This window comes from Bufo bufo, chromosome 2 (assembly GCF_905171765.1).
Source record: "Bufo bufo chromosome 2, aBufBuf1.1, whole genome shotgun sequence".
In the NCBI taxonomy this organism is placed as follows: domain Eukaryota; kingdom Metazoa; phylum Chordata; class Amphibia; order Anura; family Bufonidae; genus Bufo; species Bufo bufo.
In genome coordinates, this window is record NC_053390.1 from 836,740,107 (window position 1) to 836,759,839 (window position 19,733).

General features: G+C 47.4%; 1 protein-coding gene across 2 annotated transcripts in view; it reads right to left on the reverse strand.

Moving 5' to 3' along the window:
* Positions 1 to 18,225, reverse strand: part of EBF4 (EBF family member 4) — a 109,173-nt gene extending 90,948 nt beyond the window's left edge. For both annotated transcript variants that reach the window (XM_040419436.1, XM_040419437.1), the window contains exon 1: positions 18,001 to 18,225. In XM_040419436.1, coding sequence (XP_040275370.1) covers positions 18,001 to 18,158 — 158 coding nt within the window. In that variant the 5' untranslated portion in view covers positions 18,159 to 18,225. The remainder of the gene's footprint in view (positions 1 to 18,000) is intronic.
* Between the last annotated feature and the right edge of the window lie 1,508 nt (positions 18,226 to 19,733).

Consider the following 19,733-nt stretch of genomic DNA (forward strand, 5'->3'; position numbering starts at 1 on the left):
CTTGTAGGAGGTCACAGGATGAGAGTTACATAGTGAAAGGAGCAGGGTCCCCAGCAGCACAGAGGATTTCAGGAGAGGAGTGTGCTGATCTTGTAGGAGGTTACAGGATGAGAGTTACATAGTGAAAGGAGCAGGGTCCTCCCAGCAGCACAGAGGATTTCAGGAGAGCAGTGTGCTGATCTTGTGGGAGGTCACAGGCTGAGTTAAAGGAGCAGGGTCCTCCCAGTAGCACAGAGGATTTCAGGAGAGGAGTGTGCTGATCTTGTAGGAGGTCACAGGATGAGAGTTACATAGTGAAAGGAGCAGGGTCCCCAGCAGCACAGAGGATTTCAGGAGAAGAGTGTGCTGATCTTGTGGAGGTCATAGGATGAGAGTTACATAGTGAAAAGAGCAGGGTCCTCCCAGCAGCACAGAGGATTTCAGGAGAGGAGTATGCTGATCTTGTGGGAGGTCACAGGATGAGAGTTACATAGTGAAAGGAGCAGAGTCCCCAGCAGCACAGAGGATTTCAGGAGAGGAGTGTGCTGATCTTGTAGGAGGTCACAGCATGAGAGTTACATAGTGAAAGGAGCAGAGTCCTCCCAGCAGCACAGAGGATTTCAGGAGAGCAGTGTGCTGATCTTGTAGGAGGTCACAGGATGAGAGTTACATAGTAGAAGGAGCAGGGTCCTCCCAGCAGCACAGAGGATTTCAGGAGAGGAGTGTGCTGATTTTATAAAGGTCACAACATGAGAGTTACATAGTGAAAGGAGCAGGGTCCCCAGAGGCACAGAGGATTTCAGGAGAGGAGTGCGCTGATCTTATGGAGGTCACAGGCTGAGAGTTACATAGTGGAAGGAGCAGAGTCCTCCCAGCAGCACAGAGGATTTCAGGAGAGGAGTGTGCTGATCTTGTAGGAGGTCACAGCATGAGAGTCACATAGTGGAAGGAGCAGAGTCCTCCCAGCAGCACAGAGGATTTCAGGAGAGGAGTGTGCTGATCTTGTAGGAGGTTATAGGATGAGAGTTACATAGTGAAAGGAGCAGGGTTCTCCCAGCAGCACAGAGGATTTCAGGAGAGGAGTGTGCTGATCTTGTAGGAGGTCACAGGATGAGAGTTACATAGTGGAAGGAGCAGGGTCTCCCAGCAGCACAGAGGATTTCAGGAGAGGAGTGTGCTGATCTTGTAGGAGGTCACAGCATGAGAGTTACATAGTGAAAGGAGCAGGGTCCCCAGCAGCACAGAGGATTTCAGGAGAGGAGTGTGCTGATCTTGTGGAGGTCATAGGATGAGAGTTACATAGTGAAAGGAGCAGAGTCCTCCCAGCAGCACAGAGGATTTCAGGAGAGGAGTGTGCTGATCTTGTAGGAGGTCACAGGATGAGAGTTACATAGTGGAAGGAGCAGAGTCCTCCCAGCAGCACAGAGGATTTCAGGAGAGGAGTGTGCTGATCTTGTAGGAGGTCGCAGGATGAGAGTTACATAGTGGAAGGAGCAGAGTCCTCCCAGCAGCACAGAGGATTTCAGGAGAGGAGTGTGCTGATCTTGTAGGAGGTCACAGGATGAGAGTTACATAGTGGAAGGAGCAGAGTCCTCCCAGCAGCACAGAGGATTTCAGGAGAGGAGTGTGCTGATCTTGTAGGAGGTCACAGCATGAGAGTTACATAGTGAAAGGAGCAGGGTCCCCAGCAGCACAGAGGATTTCAGTAGAGGAGTGTACTGATCTTGTAGGAGGTCACAGCATGAGAGTTACATAGTGGAAGGAGCAGAGTCCTCCCAGCAGCACAGAGGATTTCAGGAGAGGAGTGCGCTGATCTTGTAGGAGGTCACAGGATGAGAGTTACATAGTGGAAGGAGCAGGGTCTCCCAGCAGCACAGAGGATTTCAGGAGAGGAGTGTGCTGATTTTATAAAGGTCACAACATGAGAGTTACATAGTGAAAGGAGCAGAGTCCTCCCAGCAGCACAGAGGATTTCAGGAGAGGAGTGTGCTGATCTTGTAGGAGGTCACAGCATGAGAGTTACATAGTGGAAGGAGCAGGGTCCCCAGCAGCACAGAGGATTTCAGGAGAGGAGTGTGCTGATCTTATGGAGGTCACAGGCTGAGAGTTACATAGTAGAAGGAGCAGGGTCCCCAGCAGCACAGAGTATTTCAGGAGAGGAGTGCGCTGATCTTGTAGAAGGTCACAGCATGAGAGTTACATAGTGAAAGGAGCAGGGTCCCCAGCAGCACAGAGGAATTCAGGAGAGGAGTGTGCTGATCTTGTGGAGGTTAGAGGCTGAGAGTTACATAGTGCAAGGAGCAGGGTCCTCCCAGCAGCACAGAGGATTTCAGGAGAGCAGTGTGCTGATCTTGTAGGAGGTCACAGGATGAGAGTTACATAGTGAAAGGAGCAGGGTCCCCAGCAGCACAGAGGATTTCAGGAGAGGAGTGTGCTGATCTTGTAGGAGGTTACAGGATGAGAGTTACATAGTGAAAGGAGCAGGGTCCTCCCAGCAGCACAGAGGATTTCAGGAGAGGAGTGTGCTGATCTTGTCGGAGGTCACAGGCTGAGTGAAAGGAGCAGGGTCCTCCCAGCAGCACAGAGGATTTCAGGAGAGGAGTGTGCTGATCTTGTAGGAGGTCACAGCATAAGAGTTACATAGTGCAAGAAGCAGGGTCCTCCCAGCAGCACAGAGGATTTCAGGAGAGGAGTGTGCTGATCTTGTGGGAGGTCACAGGCTGAGTGAAAGGAGCAGGGTCCTCCCAGCAGCACAGAGGATTTCAGGAGAGGAGTGTGCTGATCTTGTGGAGGTCATAGGATGAGAGTTACATAGTGAAAGGAGCAGGGTCCTCCCAGCAGCACAGAGGATTTCAGGAGAGGAGTGTGCTGATCTTGTGGGAGGTCACAGGCTGAGTGAAAGGAGCAGGGTCCTCCCAGCAGCACAGAGGATTTCAGAAGAGGATTGTGCTGATCTTGTAGGAGGTTATAGGATGAGAGTTACATAGTGGAAGGAGCAGGGTCCCCAGCAGCACAGAGGATTTCAGGAGAGGAGTGCGCTGATCTTGTAGGAGGTCACAGTATGAGAGTTACATAGTGAAACGAGCAGGGTCTCCCAGCAGCACAGAGGATTTCAGGAGAGGAGTGCGCTGATCTTGAAGGAGGTCACAGGATGAGAGTTACATAGTGAAAGGAGCAGGGTCCCCAGCAGCACAGAGGATTTCAGGAGAGGAGTGCGCTGATCTTGTAGGAGGTCACAGGATGAGAGTTACATAGTGAAAGGAGCAGGGTCCCCAGCAGCACAGAGGATTTCAGGAGAGGAGTGTGCTGATCTTGTGGGAGGTCACAGCATGAGAGTTACATAGTAAAAGGAGCAGGGTCCCCAGCAGCACAGAGGATTTCAGGAGAGGAGTGTGCTGATGGGAGCTCTGACCTCTACTCGGTTACACGAAGGGTTAATACATCGGCTGCTGTTAGGAGCTCAGCTGTCATTTTCTGTGGGTATAAAATTCTCCTCCTCCGGGATTTCACCTATTATGATCCTCTCTAATTAATATAACGATGGCACCACTCCCCTGAGCACGCAGAGAACATGATCAGGTGGGTGGTAAGGAACACAGGGGCATTACCACCTGAATACCGGACAAACATCTCACCAATCGAGTACTGGTACTGTGCAGTGTCCATATCTACAGAATAACACACATTACTTATCCTGTACTGATCCTGAGTTACATCCTGTATTATATACCCCAGAGCTGCACTCACGATTCTGCTGGTGCAGTCACTGTGTACATACATTACTTATCCTGTACTGATCCTGAGTTACATCCTGTATTATACTCCAGAGCTGCACTCACTATTCTGCTGGTGGAGTCACTGTGTACATACATTACTTATCCTGTACTGATCCTGAGTTACATCCTGTATTATACTCCAGAGCTGCACTCACTATTCTGCTGGTGCAGTTACTGTGTACATACATTACTTATCCTGTACTGATCCTGAGTTACATCCTGTATTATACCTCAGAGCTGCACTCACTATTCTGCTGGTGCAGTCACTGTGTACATACATTACTTATCCTGTACTGATCCTGAGTTACATCCTGTATTATACTCCAGAGCTGCACTCACTATTCTGCTGGTGCAGTCACTGTGAACATACATTACTTATCCTGTACTGATCCTGAGTTACATCCTGTATTATACTCCAGAGCTGCACTCACTATTCTGCTGGTGCAGTCACTGTGTACATACATTACTTATCCTGTACTGATCCTGAGTTACATCCTGTATTATACTCCAGAGCTGCACTCACTATTCTGCTGGTGCAGTCACTGTGTACATACATTACTTATCCTGTACTGATCCTGAGTTACATTCTGTATTATACTCCAGAGCTGCACTCACTATTCTGCTGGTGGAGTCACTGTGTACATACATTACTTATCCTGTACTGATCCTGAGTTACATTCTGTATTATACCCCAGAGCTGCACTCACTATTCTGCTGGTGGAGTCACTGTGTACATACATTACTTATCCTGTACTGATCCTGAGTTACATCCTGTATTATACTCCAGAGCTGCACTCACTATTCTGCTGGTGCAGTCACTGTGTATATACATTACTTATCCTGTACTGATCCTGAGTTACATCCTGTATTATACTCCAGAGCTGCACTCACTATTCTGCTGGTGCAGTCACTGTGTACATACATTACTTATCCGGTACTGCTCCTGAGTTACATCCTGTATTATACTCCAGAGCTGCACTCACTATTCCGCTGGTGCAGTCACTGTGTACATACATTACTTATCCTATACTGATCCTGAGTTACATCCGGTATTATACTCCAGAGCTGCACTCACTATTCTGCTGGTGCAGTCACTGTGTATATACATTACTTATCCTATACTGATCCTGAGTTACATCCTGTATTATACTCCAGAGCTGCACTCACTATTCTGCTGGTGCAGTCACTGTGTACATACATTATTTATCCTGTACTGATCCTGAGTTACATCCTGTATTATACTCCAGAGCTGCACTCACTATTCTGCTGGTGCAGTCACTGTGTACATACATTACTGATCCTGAGTTACATCCTGCATTATACTCCAGAGCTGCACTCACTATTCTGCTGGTGCAGTCACTGTGTACATACATTACTTATCCTGTACTGATCCTGAGTTACATCCTGTATTATACTCCAGAGCTGCACTCACTATTCTGCTGGTGCAGTCACTGTGTACATACATTACTTATCCTGTACTGATCCTGAGATACATCCTGTATTATACTCCAGAGCTGCACTCACTATTCTGCTGGTGCAGTCACTGTGTACATACATTACTTATCCTGTACTGATCCTGAGATACATCCTGTATTATACTCCAGAACTGCACTCACTATTCTGCTGGTGCAATCACTGTGTACATACATTACTTATCCTGTACTGATCCTGAGTTACATCCTGTATTATACTCCAGAGCTGCACTCACTATTCTGCTGGTGCAGTCACTGTGTACATACATTACTTATCCTGTACTGATCCTGAGTTACATCCTGTATTATACCTCAGAGCTGCACTCACTATTCTGCTGGTGCAGTCACTGTGTACATACATTACTTATCCTGTACTGATCCTGAGTTACATCCTGTATTATACTCCAGAGCTGCACTCACTATTCTGCTGGTGCAGTCACTGTGTACATACATTACTGATCCTGAGTTACATCCTGTATTATACCTCAGAGCTGCACTCACTATTCTGCTGGTGCAGTCACTGTGTACATACATTACTTATCCTGTACTGATCCTGAGTTACATCCTGTATTATACTCCAGAGCTGCACTCACTGTTCTGCTGGTGCAGTCACTGTATACATACATTACTTATCCTGTACTGATCCTGAGTTACATCCTGTATTATACCCCAGAGCTGCACTCACTATTCTGCTGGTGCAGTCACTGTGTACATACATTACTTATCCTGCACTGACCCTGAGTTCCATCCTGTATTATACTCCAGAGCTGCACTCACTATTCTGCTGGTGCAGTCACTGTGTACATACATTACTTATCCTGTACTGATCCTGAGTTACATCCTGTATTATACTCCAGAGCTGCACTCACTATTCTGCTGGTGCACTCACTGTGTACATACATTAAGTATCCTGTGTAAGCTCTCTGCAGACACTGCTGGGAGATTTCAGCTCTGAAGGCTGAGGCCCTTGTATACGGCTGTTCAGATCTCCCACAGCTGCAGTCAGTAGCCCCTGTACAGAGAGTTCCCGCCACACGTCCTGCTCCGGAGGTCGGATACTATACAGCAGCACATTTCTCGTCTCTCCTTTGGGATTTTTACTTTTAACCCAACGACATAAAATAATAAACTGCGCGATGAAATGCAGCAATGTGAACAGCTCCTGATGTAGAGGTTTGGGGGCTGACCCCTTGTGTAGGCTCTGCTGGGACTCAGCACAGGATTGCCATGTTCTGGGGCTCCCCCTGCAGGATGATAGTGGAAGCACAGCTCCACTGCTGCTGGAGTTCGGGTTCAGACTGAGGGCTTTTTGGCACGGGTGTCAGCGACAATTCGGTTTTCCGGACAGCCGGCTCATGGTCCATTAAATGGGGCGAAATCAAAGGCGGAACCAATCATTCTAAATGAAGACGCGATCAAATCCATCATGTGAACTAAGCCTTATAAAAACACGGAGGCGAAGGGTCGGTGGGGGGATAAAACTGAGAACGAAAAAACAAAACTGGAAAACTTGTGAGAAAACATAAAAACTGTAATAGTAGAAAAAGACACAAAATAATAAACAAGAACAGAAATAATGAATAATCCTCCGACATCTGGATTTCTTCTGGCCCCTGAGAACGTGGGGCCCCCGGCGCTGTAGGGTATGAACCTGACCAACCACTAGGGGCGCCACCGCACAGACCTGCGTCATGGAGATGATAACCATTAACCCCTTCCCTCATCCCGATCCTGCTCGTCACAACAATGTTAGAACCAATCAGATTTCTCATTACTATAATTTGGTATTAACCCTTGAGTTGCTCCCATGACACGCGATTATACCCTCTCCCCTCCCAACGCCATATTTTTATTTTTATAGAGTCTGAGCCGGTCCTGGTTTCCGGTCTGTATTTACCACACAGGCAGATCATGTGACTGCTATGGGGCCCTTGGAGAAAGGGGCCTCAGTCTGGGTGCAATATTCTATCCAGATCTCCGCTCTCTAGAGGAATGGGCCCAAGGGTCAATGAGAGGTCATTTACTGTAAAACGGATTCCAGCTTCTTCAGACCTGGATGGAAAACCCCAGCAGCATTATGCGGGGCCCGGTTTTATTTTAGCTATTGGGCCCCACTGCCATCTCTGAGCCCATCCATTTCAGAGGTGAGCAGCAGGACCCAACAAGTAAGACAACTCTACAGAGAGGTTTGAGAGGTCAGAGAGAAGCCCCGGGTTAGGTCACTCCCATAGATCCGTCCACTCAGCCAGGACAGTGGGGCTGCACATGAGAACACAAACCAGTAACCAGACCAGTAGAAACCATTAATCCATGGGAAGGACCAGGAGGATAGAACCAGGTTACCAATCCATGGGAAGGACCAGGAGGAGGATAGAACCAGGTCCCCAATCTATGGGAAGGACTAGGAGGAGGATAGAACCAGGTCCCCAATCTATGGGAAGGACCAGGAGGAGGATAGAACCAGGTCACCAATGCATGGGAAGAACCAGGAGGAGGTTAGAACCAGGTCACCAATCCATGGGAAGGACCAGAAGGAGGATAGAACCAGGTCACCAATCCATGGAAAGGATGGACCAGGAGGAGGATAGTACCAGGTCACCAATCCATGGAAAGGATCAGGAGGAGGATAGAACCAGGTCACCAATCCATGGAAAGGATGGACCAGGAGGAGGATAGTACCAGGTCACCAATCCATGGGAAGGACCAGGAGGAGGATAGAACCAGGTCACCAATCCATGGGAAGGACCAGGAGGAGGATAGAACCAGGTCACCAATCCATGAAAAGGACCAGGAGGAGGATAGAACCAGGTCACCAATCCATGGGAAGGACCTGGAGGAGGATAGAACCAGGTCAACAATCCATGGGAAGGACCAGGAGGAGGATAGAACCAGGTCACCAATGAATGGGAAGGACCAGGCCGAGGGACCGGTACCAATGGAGAGGAATGTTCCTCACACATCTCATGGCCGGTTTACATATATATATCTCTATAAAAAAACAACAACTAATCCGAACCTCAACCTCTGCAGATTACCCAAAATTGTTAGTTATGGACGTGCGAAAAAATCCATTATTTTTAGAAAATAAATATATTTACCAAATTCCAAATTGATCGGTTTGATTTTTATTTTTTCATTTTTTTAATTTCTATTTTAAATCCTTGCCACTATAATATTGTAGATATTCTCTGGGAATCTATGAGATGTCCTGCAAAAAAAAAACTGTTCAGGAATATTTTTGCTTTGCTTAAAAAGGTCAAAGAAACTAACCAGAGAAGCAAATTTCACAAAGTTTTTTTCAATTTTTTTTTTTACTATTATTGTATTATTTAATAATTAATATATATTTTTTTTCATAATCTTTTTATATTTTACTATTATTTTTTATCATCTACTTGCATTGTTTTTTTTTACTATGTTTTAATATTTTACTACTGATTTGTTACCTCTTCTTTCTACTGTTTTTACTTTAACTTTTTGCTATTGTGTTATTGTCTTGTCTAATATTTTTACCATGTTTTATTATTTTACTATTACATTTTATTATTATTCTTTTCCACTGCTTTTACTATTTTTTGCTGTTTTATTATTTTACTATGATGTTTTTATTATTATCTTTTTTTTTTTACATTTTAGGTTTATATTTTAGGAGGATCCTGTTTCACGTTTTTTACAATTCTTTTTGTGAATTATTGCTTTCGTTATGTCTACCCTTTTAGATATTTTTAAGAACTACCGTAGAAATATTATTGAATTTCTTTTTTTCTTTTATTGCTCGAATTTTACTATAACGTCTGCTGATAACAAATTCATTCAACGGAATTTAATCAAATCAAAAAAATCCAAATATTGATGAATTGCATCAGAGTTAGAAACAAATCGGAATCAGAAAAATTCCAAAGGCGAGGACAAGTTCACAGATACCTCGGAAATGACTGATGGAAGTGTATGTTCCTGAGATCACCCCCCCCCCCCCCATACGGCGATTCCTCCGGCAGGCGGAGATGCAGCATGGCTTCCTGAGGTCCTAATGAAGGGAGAACTGGACGCACAACCGCCCTGATTAAGTCCTGTTTATTTGCTTTGGGCTAATTATTAAAGTCTGTTTATTGTAAAATGTGTCAATCTCCAAATAATAAAAAGATGGCGGCTGGATATCATCTGCACATGTCGTGCACTCGGCAGGCCCCGGCAATTACACCACAATTAATGAGAAAATGAAAATAGCCAGATGGTGGAGATGTCATCATCACCGGCAGAAAAAAACATTCACAAGATGCCAACACAATCAGTCAGAGGAGGCATCCACCGCTCAAGACAAGATGTCACCCGCTCAGGCCGGGCCGCAACACGAAGAATAAACCATAGCAAAAACAGAATAATACGAAATGTAACAATTATTGAGAGTAAAATAAACAATAAAAAATAAAACATTTCGTAATTATAATAAACTGTTAAAAATAGCATAAAAAACAATAGTAAAAGAAAGATGATGATAATTAACAAAAATATAAAGAAAAGTAATTCATAGTAAATAATAAAATAATTTAGAAAAAATAAAAACTGGTAAAATAATAATAATATAATCTATGTTAAATATTAATAAACAGTAATTAATATATTTTTAAGGGTTTACAGCTTAGTGTTAATAACGATAATAATAATAATAGACGTCAACAATAACCATACAAATGTATTCATTACTATGTAAATTATATATTAGTATTATTACAATTATAATTACGTAAATATTATATTATTTTGATTATTCATTATTATTACTTTTATGATGTAAATCTTAATATATATTGATTATTATTACTAGAGATTAGCTAATTTCATATTGTGAAATTCGTTACCGCTTCGTTTGTCGGTAAAAGCAGAATTGCGTTACCACGGACCATAACGCAATTCCATGACGGAATGCATATTCGTTCCGTCATAATAGAAGTCTACGAGGAGTCCTCTCCTGCATAACGGAAACGGGACGGATCCGTTATGCAGCCCATAGACTTCTATTATGACGGAATGAATTGCGTTGTGGTCCGTGGTAACGGAATCCATAACGCAATTCACCTTTTACCACCAAACAAAGTGCGAACGAATTTCGTAAGCGGAAATTCGCTCATCTCTAATTATTACTCTTATTGTTCCTATTATTTTTAGATTATCTGTTGCGACTCCTTTTTAATCACGTTGTTTGAGCCCCTTTTCGGTAGTGTTATCACTCGTACCGCCGGGATGTCTTTCTTTGGTCGCTCTCGCACATCCTTTCACTATTTAAGTGAAAATTCAATAAATATTTTGCGGTTTTGTCGTCTATCAGGGAAGTGAAAGTTATCAGGAAGATAAGGACGCAATTCTGAAGGAAATACAACACAAACACGACAACCGGCAAGTGTGGAGGCCTCCAAATCAGCACAACTTCTTTCTACCACAAGTTTCTGTTAATCAAAGAGCCAAAACCTGTTCTAGTAAAACCAGAATCTGCGAATGAACGGGGATGGACCACAGATGATAATAATATAACGATACAAGGTGTCGGGCAGCAGCTGCTCTCCAGCAGGTTCTCCAACCTGGCTCCTCTATGAAAATCACTGCTCTGATACATAACAGCTACTACCATCTATTTACACCATAGAGACACCGGACTGTCTACCCACAACCACTGCTGGGGGAGGGTATCTGTGATAGTCTGGGATCAGTGTCAGTAGGACACGTCCTGTGATGGCCCTGGATTAGTGTCAGAAGGACATGTCCTGTGATACTCCTGGATCAGTGTCAGCAGGACATGTCCTTAGGTTGTCCTAGATCAGTGTCAGCAGGACGTGTCCTGTGATAGTCCTGGATCAGTTATCAGTAGGACATGTCCTGTAATAGTGCTGGATCAGTGTCAGTAGGACATGTCCTGTGATAGTCCTGGATCAGTGTCAGCAGGAAATTTCCTGAGATTGTCCTGGATCAGTGTCAGCAGGACATGTCCTGTGATGGTCCTGGATCAGTGTAAGCAGGACATGTCCTGAGATTGTCCTGGATCAGTGTCAGCAGAACATGTCCTGAGATTGTCCTGGATCAGTGTCAGTAGGACATGTCCTGTGATAGTCCTGGATCAGTGTCAGCAGGACATGTCCTGTGATGGTCCTGGATCAGTGTCAGCAGAACATGTCCTGAGATTGTCCTGGATCAGTGTCAGCAGAACATGTCTTGTGATGGTTCTGGATCAGTGTCAGAAGGACATGTCCTGTGATACTCCTGGATCAGTGTCAGCAGGACATGTCCTGAGATGGTTCTGGATCAGTGTCAGAAGGACATGTCCTGTGATACTCCTGGATCAGTGTCAGCAGGACATGTCCTGAGATTGTCCTAGATCAGTGTCAGTAGGACATGTCCTGTGATAGTCCTGGATCAGTGTCAGCAGGAAATGTCCTGAGATTGTCCTGGATCAGTGTCAGCAGGACATGTCCTGTGATGGTCCTGGATCAGTGTCAGCAGGACATGTCCTGAGATTGTCCTGGATCAGTGTAAGCAGGACATGTCCTGAGATTGTCCTGGATCAGTGTCAGCAGAACATGTCTTGTGATGGTTCTGGATCAGTGTCAGAAAGACATGTCCTGTGATAGTCCTGGATCAGTGTCAGTAGGACATGTCCTGAGATTGTCATGGATCAGTGTAAGCAGGACATGTCCTGAGATTGTCCTAGATCAGTGTCAGAAGGACATGTCCTGTGATAGTCCTGGATCAGTGTTAGTAGGACATGTCCTGTGATAGTCCTGGATCAGTGTCAATAGGACATGTCCTGTGATAGTCCTGGATCAGTGTCAGTAGGACATGTCCTGTGATAGTCCTGGATCAGTGTCAGCAGGACATGTCCTGTGATAGTCCTGAATCAGTGTCAGCAGGAAATGTCCTGAGATTGTCCTGGATCAGTGTCAGCAGGACATGTCCTGTGATAGTCCTGGATCAGTGTCAGCAGGACATGTCCTGAGATTGTCCTGGATCAGTGTCAGCAGGACATGTCCTGAGATTGTCCTGGATCAGTGTCAGCAGAACATGTCTTGTGATGGTTCTGGATCAGTGTCAGAAGGACATGTCCTTTGATAGTCCTGGATCAGTGTCAGTAGGACATGTCCTGAGATTGTCATGGATCAGTGTAAGCAGGACATGTCCTGAGATTGTCCTGGATCAGTGTCAGAAGGACATGTCCTGTGATGGTCCTGGATCAGTGTCAGTAGGACATGTCTTGTGATGGGCCTGGATCAGTGTCAGAAGGACATATCCTGTGATGGTCCTGGATCAGTGTCAGTAGGATATGTTCTATGATGGTCCTGGATCAGTGTCAGTAGGAAATGTCCTGTGATGGTCCTCGATCAGTTTCAGAAGGACATGTCCTGTGATAGCCTTGGGTCAGTGTCAGAAGGACATGTCCTGAGATCAATCTGGATCATGGTGTTAGTAGGACATGTGCTGAGATATTCCTGGTACAGTGTTAGTAAGAAGCATAATGTGAAAGTCCTGGATTTTGTCAGTGGTTCATATCCTGCAGTCAGACACCAGTAAATGATATGACTGTAATAGTCCTTGGTCAGTAAGAATGGGACATCTCCCATAGATCAGCATAGTACTTGTTAACATTCACAGTCCATGGGGTACCAGAACAACTTGGAGGATGGTATTCCAGGCTCAGCTGGAAATTCTTATAACAGTCCTAGATGAGTAGAACACTTCTTGTGAGAATTCTGGACCAATGTCTTGTGACAATCCTGATTTAGCAAACCATGTCCTGTACCAGCCTTCACCAGCGAGGTATCTCCAATGATAAGCCTTGATTACTAGGGCATTCGAAGTATGAAAATCCTGGGTCACTGGAACTGTGATAATCTCAAAATAGTCAATACAGGTTCTAAAATAATCCTACGGTAGGTCACAGTAGAACCAAGTTCAACAGTGCTGGGCCAGTGTCAGCAGGACATGTCTTGTCATAGCTCTGGATCAGTGTCAGTAGGACATGTCCTAAGATGGTCCTGGGACAGTGTTACTAGGACATGTCCTGTGATGGTCCTGGGTCGGTGTCAGTAGGACATGTCCAGTGATGGTCCTGGATCGGCATCAGTAGGACATGTCCTATGATGGTCATGGATCAGTGTCAGTAGGACATGTCCTGAGATGGTCCTGGATAAGTGTCAGCATGACATGTCCTTTGAAGATCCTGGATAAGTGTCAGAATGACATGTCCTTTAAAGGTCCTGGATAAGTGTCAGTATGACATGTCCTTTGAAGGTCCTGGATCAGTGTCAGGACACATCTTGTGATGGTCCTGGTTCAATGTTATTAGGAAATGCTCTCTGATAGTGCTGGATCAATGTCCTGGATCAGTGCCAGTAGGACATCACCTGAGATGGTCCTTTATAAGTGTCAGTAGGACATGTCCTGTGAGGATTCTGGGTCAATGTCAATAGGACATGCCCTATGAGGGTCCTGGATCAGTGTCACTGTGACATGCCCTAGGAAGATCCTGGATCAGTATCGGTAGGAGTCTAGGACACATCTTGTGATGGTCCTGGGTCAGTGTTATTAGGAAATGTTCTATTATGGTCCTGAATGAGTGTCAGTAGGACATGTCCTCCGATAGTCCTGAGTCAGTGTCAGTACGACATGTCCTAACATGGTCCTGGGTCAGTGTTATTAGGACATGTCCTGTGATAGTCCTGGGTCAGTGTCAGTAGGACATGTCCTGTGATAGTCCTGGGTCAGTGTCAGTAGGACATGTCCTGTGATAGTCCTGGGTCAGGGTCAGTGGGACATGTCCTGTGATAGTCCTGGGTCAGGGTCAGTAGGACATGTCCTGTGATAGTCCTGGGTCAGGGTCAGTAGGACATGTCCTGCGGTAGTCCTGGATCAGTGCCAGTAGGACATGTCCTGTGATAGTCCTGGGTCAGGGTCAGTAGGACATGTCCTGCAGTAGTCCTGGATCAGTGCCAGTAGGACATGTCCTGTGATAGTCCTGGGTCAGGGTCAGCAGGACATGTCCTGTGATAGTCCTAGGTCAGTGTCAATAGGGCATATCCTGTGATAGTCCTGGGTCAGTGTCAGTAGGACATGTCCTGAGGTGATCCTGGGGCAGAGGTAGTGCAATATGTCCTATCAGTGTCCTGGATCAGTGTAAGTAGGACCTGAGATGGTCCTGGTGTGGTTGCTGTGTGAGAAGTGCAGTATGAAGAGTTGGAGTAAACGGTGCAGTCAGTGTTGATAGGTGTGAGTGGATTAGAGTGCAGCTCTAGGTGTGAGTGGAGCAGAATACAGCTCTAGCTGTGAGTGGAGCAGGATACAGCTCTAGGTGTGAGTGGAGCAGGCTACAGCTCTAGGTGTGAGTGGAGCAGGGTACAGCTCTAGGTGTGAGTGGAGCAGGATGCAGCTCTAGGTGTGAGTGGAGCAGGGTGCAGCTCTAGGTGTGAGTGGAGCAGGGTACAGCTCTAGGTGTGAGTGGAGCAGGGTACAGCTCTAGGTGTGAGTGGAGCAGGGTACAGCTCTAGATGTGAGTGGAGCAGGGTACAGCTCTAGGTGTGAGTAGAGCAGGGTACAGCTCTAGGAGTGAGTTGAGCAGGGTACAGCTCTAGGTGTGAGTGGAGCATGTTACAGCTCTAGGTGTGATTGGAGCATCGAATATTACTGGGTGTTTGCACAATGTAGTTTGTATTATTGGATGACAATGGAACACGGTACAGCTCTAGGTGTGAGTAGAGCAGAGTACAACCCAGGGTGTAAGGTTGTTCACAGTACATCATCCACTGACAGTCAGTGTTGTTAGGAGTGGAATGCTGCTTCAGGTGGAAGTGAAGTGCAGTACCGTCCACAGGCTGTGTGGCTCGTAGTGACTAGAGTACAGTGCAGCTCTGGGAGTGACTACAGTATAGTATAGGTTTATATAGCTTCAAGAGTGACTAGAGAATGGCCTCAACTGTTAGAGTGCACAGTGAAGCCATTGTAGTTCGAAGTGAGGGAAGTAGATAACAGCTTTGGGTGTGAATAGAGTGCAGATGTCCGGATGCACAATGCATAGTGTTGCTAGTTATGAGTAGTGTATATCTTTGGAGGTGAATAGAGCACAGTCTCGGGTGTCACGGTGCACAATGCAGTCATTGTATGTAGAGGACAGATTTGGGTGTGAGTAGAGTACAGTCTCGGTTGTCAGGGTGCAGTCAGTGTATATACAGTAAATCTTTGGGGGTGAGTAGAGCACAGTCACTGGTATCGGGGTGCTGTCAGTGTATTGAGAGCATAGCTTTAGGGGTGAGTAGAGCACAGTCCTGGGTGGTCAGGGTGCAGTCAGTGTATGTAGAGGACAGCTTTAGGGGTGAGTAGAGCACAGTTCATGGTGTCAAGGTGCAGTCAGTGTATGTAGAGGACAGCTTTAGGGGTGAGTAGAGTACAGTCCCAGGTGGTCGGGGTGCACAGTGCAGTCAGTGTAGGTAGAGGACAGATTTGGGGGTGAGTAGAGTACAGTCCTGGCAGTCAGTATATATACAGTAAATCTTTGGGGGTGAATAGAGTAAAGTTCATGGTGTCGGGTGCAATCAGTGTATGTAGAGGACAGCTTTGGGGGTGAGTAGAGTAGAGTCCCAGGTGGTCGGGGTATACAGTGCAGTCAGTGTAGGTAAAGGACAGATTTGTGGGTGAGTAGAGTACAGTCCTGGCAGTCAGTGTATATACAGTAAATCTTTGGGGTGAGTAGAGCACAGTTCATGGTGTCGGGTGCAGTCAGTGTATGTAGAGGACAGCTTTAGGGGTGAGCAGAGCACAGTCCCAGATGGTCGGAGGGCACAGTGTAGTTAGTGTATATACAGTAAATCTTTGGGGGTGAATAGAGCACAGTCCCGGGTGTCGGGATGCAGTTTGTGTATGTAGAGAACAGCTTTAGGGGTGAGAACAGTACAGTCCCATTTGTCGGAGTGCACAGTGCAGTCAGTGTATGTAGAAGACAGCTTTTGGGGGGAGTAGAGTACAGTCATTGTATATACAGTAAATCTTTGGCTGTGAGTAGAGTACAGTCCCGGGTGTCCAGGTGCAATTAGTGTCTATACAGTAAATCTTTGGGGGTGAGTAGAGCACAGTCCCGGGTGTCCAGGTGCAGTCAGTGTATATACAGTAAATCTTTGGGGGTGAGTAGAGTACAGTCCCGGGTGTCCAGGTGCAGTCAGTGTATATCTAGTAAATCTTTGGGGGTGAGTAGAGCACAGTCCCGGGTGTCCAGGTGGAGTCAGTGTATATACAGTAAATCTTTGGGGTGAGTAGAGCACAGTGCCGTGTGTCCAGGTTCAGTGAGTGTATATACAGTAAATCTTTGGCTGTGAGTAGAGCACAGCTGACGGTGTTGGTGCAGTCATTGTATATACAGTAAATCTTTGGCTGTGAGTAGAGTACAGTCCCGGGTGCAGTCAGTGTATCTAGAGGACAGATTTAGGGGTGAGTAGTGCACAGTCCCAGGTGTCGGATGCATTTAGTGTATGTAGAGAACAGCTTTGGGGGTGAGAACAGTACAGTCCAGTTTGTCGGAGTGCACAGTGCAGTCAGTGTATGTAGAAGACAGCTTTTGGGGTGAGTAGTCATTGTATATACAGTAAATCTTTGGCTGTGAGTAGAGTACAGTCCCCAATGTCAGACGCAGTCAGTGTATATACAGTAAATCTTTGGGGGTGAGAAGAGTACAGTCCCGGGTGTTGGGGTGCAGTCAGTGTATGTAGAGGACAGCTCTGGAACGGAGTAGAGTACAGTCCCGTCTGTCTGGGTGCAGTCAGTGTATATACAGTAAATCTTTGGGGGTGAGTAGAGTACAATCCCGGATGTCGGGATGCACAGTGCATGTAGAGGACAGCTTTAGGGGTGAGTAGAGTACAGTTTATGGTGTCGTGGTGCAGTCAGTGTATGTAGAGGACAGCTTTAGGGGTGAGTAGAGCACAGTCCCAGGTGTCCAGGTGCAATCAGTGTATATACAGTAAATCTTTGGGGGTGATTAGAGTACAGCTCATGGTGTTGGGGTGCAGTCAGTGTAAGTAGAGGACAGCTTTGGGGGTGAGTAGAGTACAGTCCCGGGTGTCGGGGTGCAGTCAGTGAATGTAGAGGACAGCTCTGGGAGTCAGTAGAGTAAAGTCCCGGGTGTCGGGTCTAGTCATTGTATATACAGTAAATCTTTGGCTGTGAGTAGACTACAGTCCCGGGTGTAGGTTGCAGTCAGTGTATGTAGAGGACAGACAGCTCTGGGGGTGAGAGGAGTACAGTCCCGTGTGTCGGGGGCACTCAGTGTATGTAGAGAACAGCTCTGGTAGTGAGTAGAGTAAAGTCCCGGGTGCAGTCATTGTATATGCAGTAAATCTTTGGCTGTGAGTAGAGCACAGTCCCGGGTGTCGGGTGCAGTCATTGTATACACAGTAAATCTTTGGCTGTGAGTAGACAACAGTCCCGGGTGTAGGTTGCAGTCAGTGTATGTAGAGAACAGCTTTGGCTGTGAGTAGAGTAAAGTCCCAGGTGTAGGTTGCAGTCAATGTATGTAGAGAACAGCTCTGGTGGTGAGTAGAGTAAAGTCCCGGGTGCAGTCATTGTATATGCAGTAAATCTTTGGCTGTGAGTAGAGCACAGTCCCGGGTGTCGGGTGCAGTCATTGTATATACAGTAAATCTTTGGCTGTGAGTAGAGCACAGTCCCGGGTGTCGGGTGCAGTCATTGTATATACAGTAAATCTTTGGCTGTGAGTAGAGCACACTTTCGGGGCGCCCCCTTACCTTTGCGCAGCGGTGCCGGAGTCCAGGATCCCGGGGCTCTGCATCCATGCTCGCACCGTGTTCAGACCGGCCGGCAGCGGTTCCTCCTTCATGCTGAGCGCCGCCCGGGACAGCGGCTCCTGCAGGGAGAACATCAGCAGTCCGGGCACCGGGACCATCCGCTCCGCAGCCGCCGCTCTCTGCACTGAGGCTGCACCGAGCTCCGGGCTGAGGCTGCGGGCGGAGGATCCCGGGGGAGCGGCTGCTGCCTCCTCCTGCTCACTCCTCCTCCCAGCCCCGAGCCGCCTGGTGAGCGCCCCCTCTACTACCTACACTCCAGTATCTACCGCCTGCTCCCCATCACCCTCTACTGCCTGCTCCCCATCACCCCCTACCGCCTGCTCCCCATCACCCCCCACTACCCACTACTACCTGCAGCCCGATTCTACTACCTACACTCCAGTATCTACCTACCGCCTGCTCCCCATCACCCCCTACCGCCTGCTCCCCCTTATCTACCTACGCCTGCTCCCCATCACCCCCTACTGCCTGCAGCCCGACTCTACTACCTACACTCCAGTATCTACCTACCGCCTGCTCCCCATCACCCCCTACCGCCTGCTCCCCATCACCCCCCACTACCCACTACTACCTGCAGCCCGACTCTACTACCTACACTCCAGTATCTACCTACCGCCTGCTCCCCATCACCCCCTACCGCCTGCTCCCCCTTATCTACCTACCGCCTGCTCCCCATCACCCCCTACCGCCTGCTCCCCATCACCCCCTACTGCCTGCAGCCCGACTCTACTACCTACACTCCAGTATCTACCTACCGCCTGCTCCCCATCACCCCCTACCGCCTGCTCCCCCTTATCTACCTACCGCCTGCTCCCCATCACCCCCTACCGCCTGCTCCCCATCACCCCCTACTGCCTGCAGCCCGACTCTACTACCTACACTCCAGTAGTGACATACACTCCAGTATCTACCTACCGCCTGCTCCCCATCACCCCCTACCGCCTGCTCCCCCCTATCTACCTACCGCCTGCTCCCCATCACCCCCTACTGCCTGCAGCCCGACTCTACTACCTACACTCCAGTATCTACCTACCGCCTGCTCCCCATCACCCTCTACTGCCTGCTCCCCATCACCCTCTACTGCCTGCTCCCCCTTATCTACCTACCGCCTGCTCCCCATCACCCCCTACCGCCTGCTCCCCCTTATTTCTTACAACCTGGTCCCCCCTTATCTCCCACTTCTCTCCCCATCACCTCCTACTACCTGCACCCCCTTATCTCCTACTTCCTGCTCCCCATCATCTCCTACTTCCTGCTCCCCATCATCTCCTACTTCCTGCTCCCCATCATCTCCTACTTCCTGCTCCCCATCATCTCCTACTACCTGCTCCCCCTTATCTCCTACTTCCTGCTCCCCATCATCTCCTACTTCCTGCTCCCCATCATCTCCTACTACCTGCTCCCCCTTATCTCCCACTTCCTGCTCCCCATCACCTTCTTTTTCTACTTGCTCCCCATCACCCCCTACTCCTCCTTATCTCCTACCACCTGCTCCCCATCACCCCCCACTACCTGCTCCCGATCACCTCTTACTCCCTGCTCCCCATCACCTCCTATTTCCTGCTCCCCATCACCTTCTACTATCTTCTCCCTATCAGCTTCTATTTCCTGCTCCCCATCACCTCCTATTTCCTGCTCCCCATCACCTTCTACTATCTTCTCCCTATCAGCTT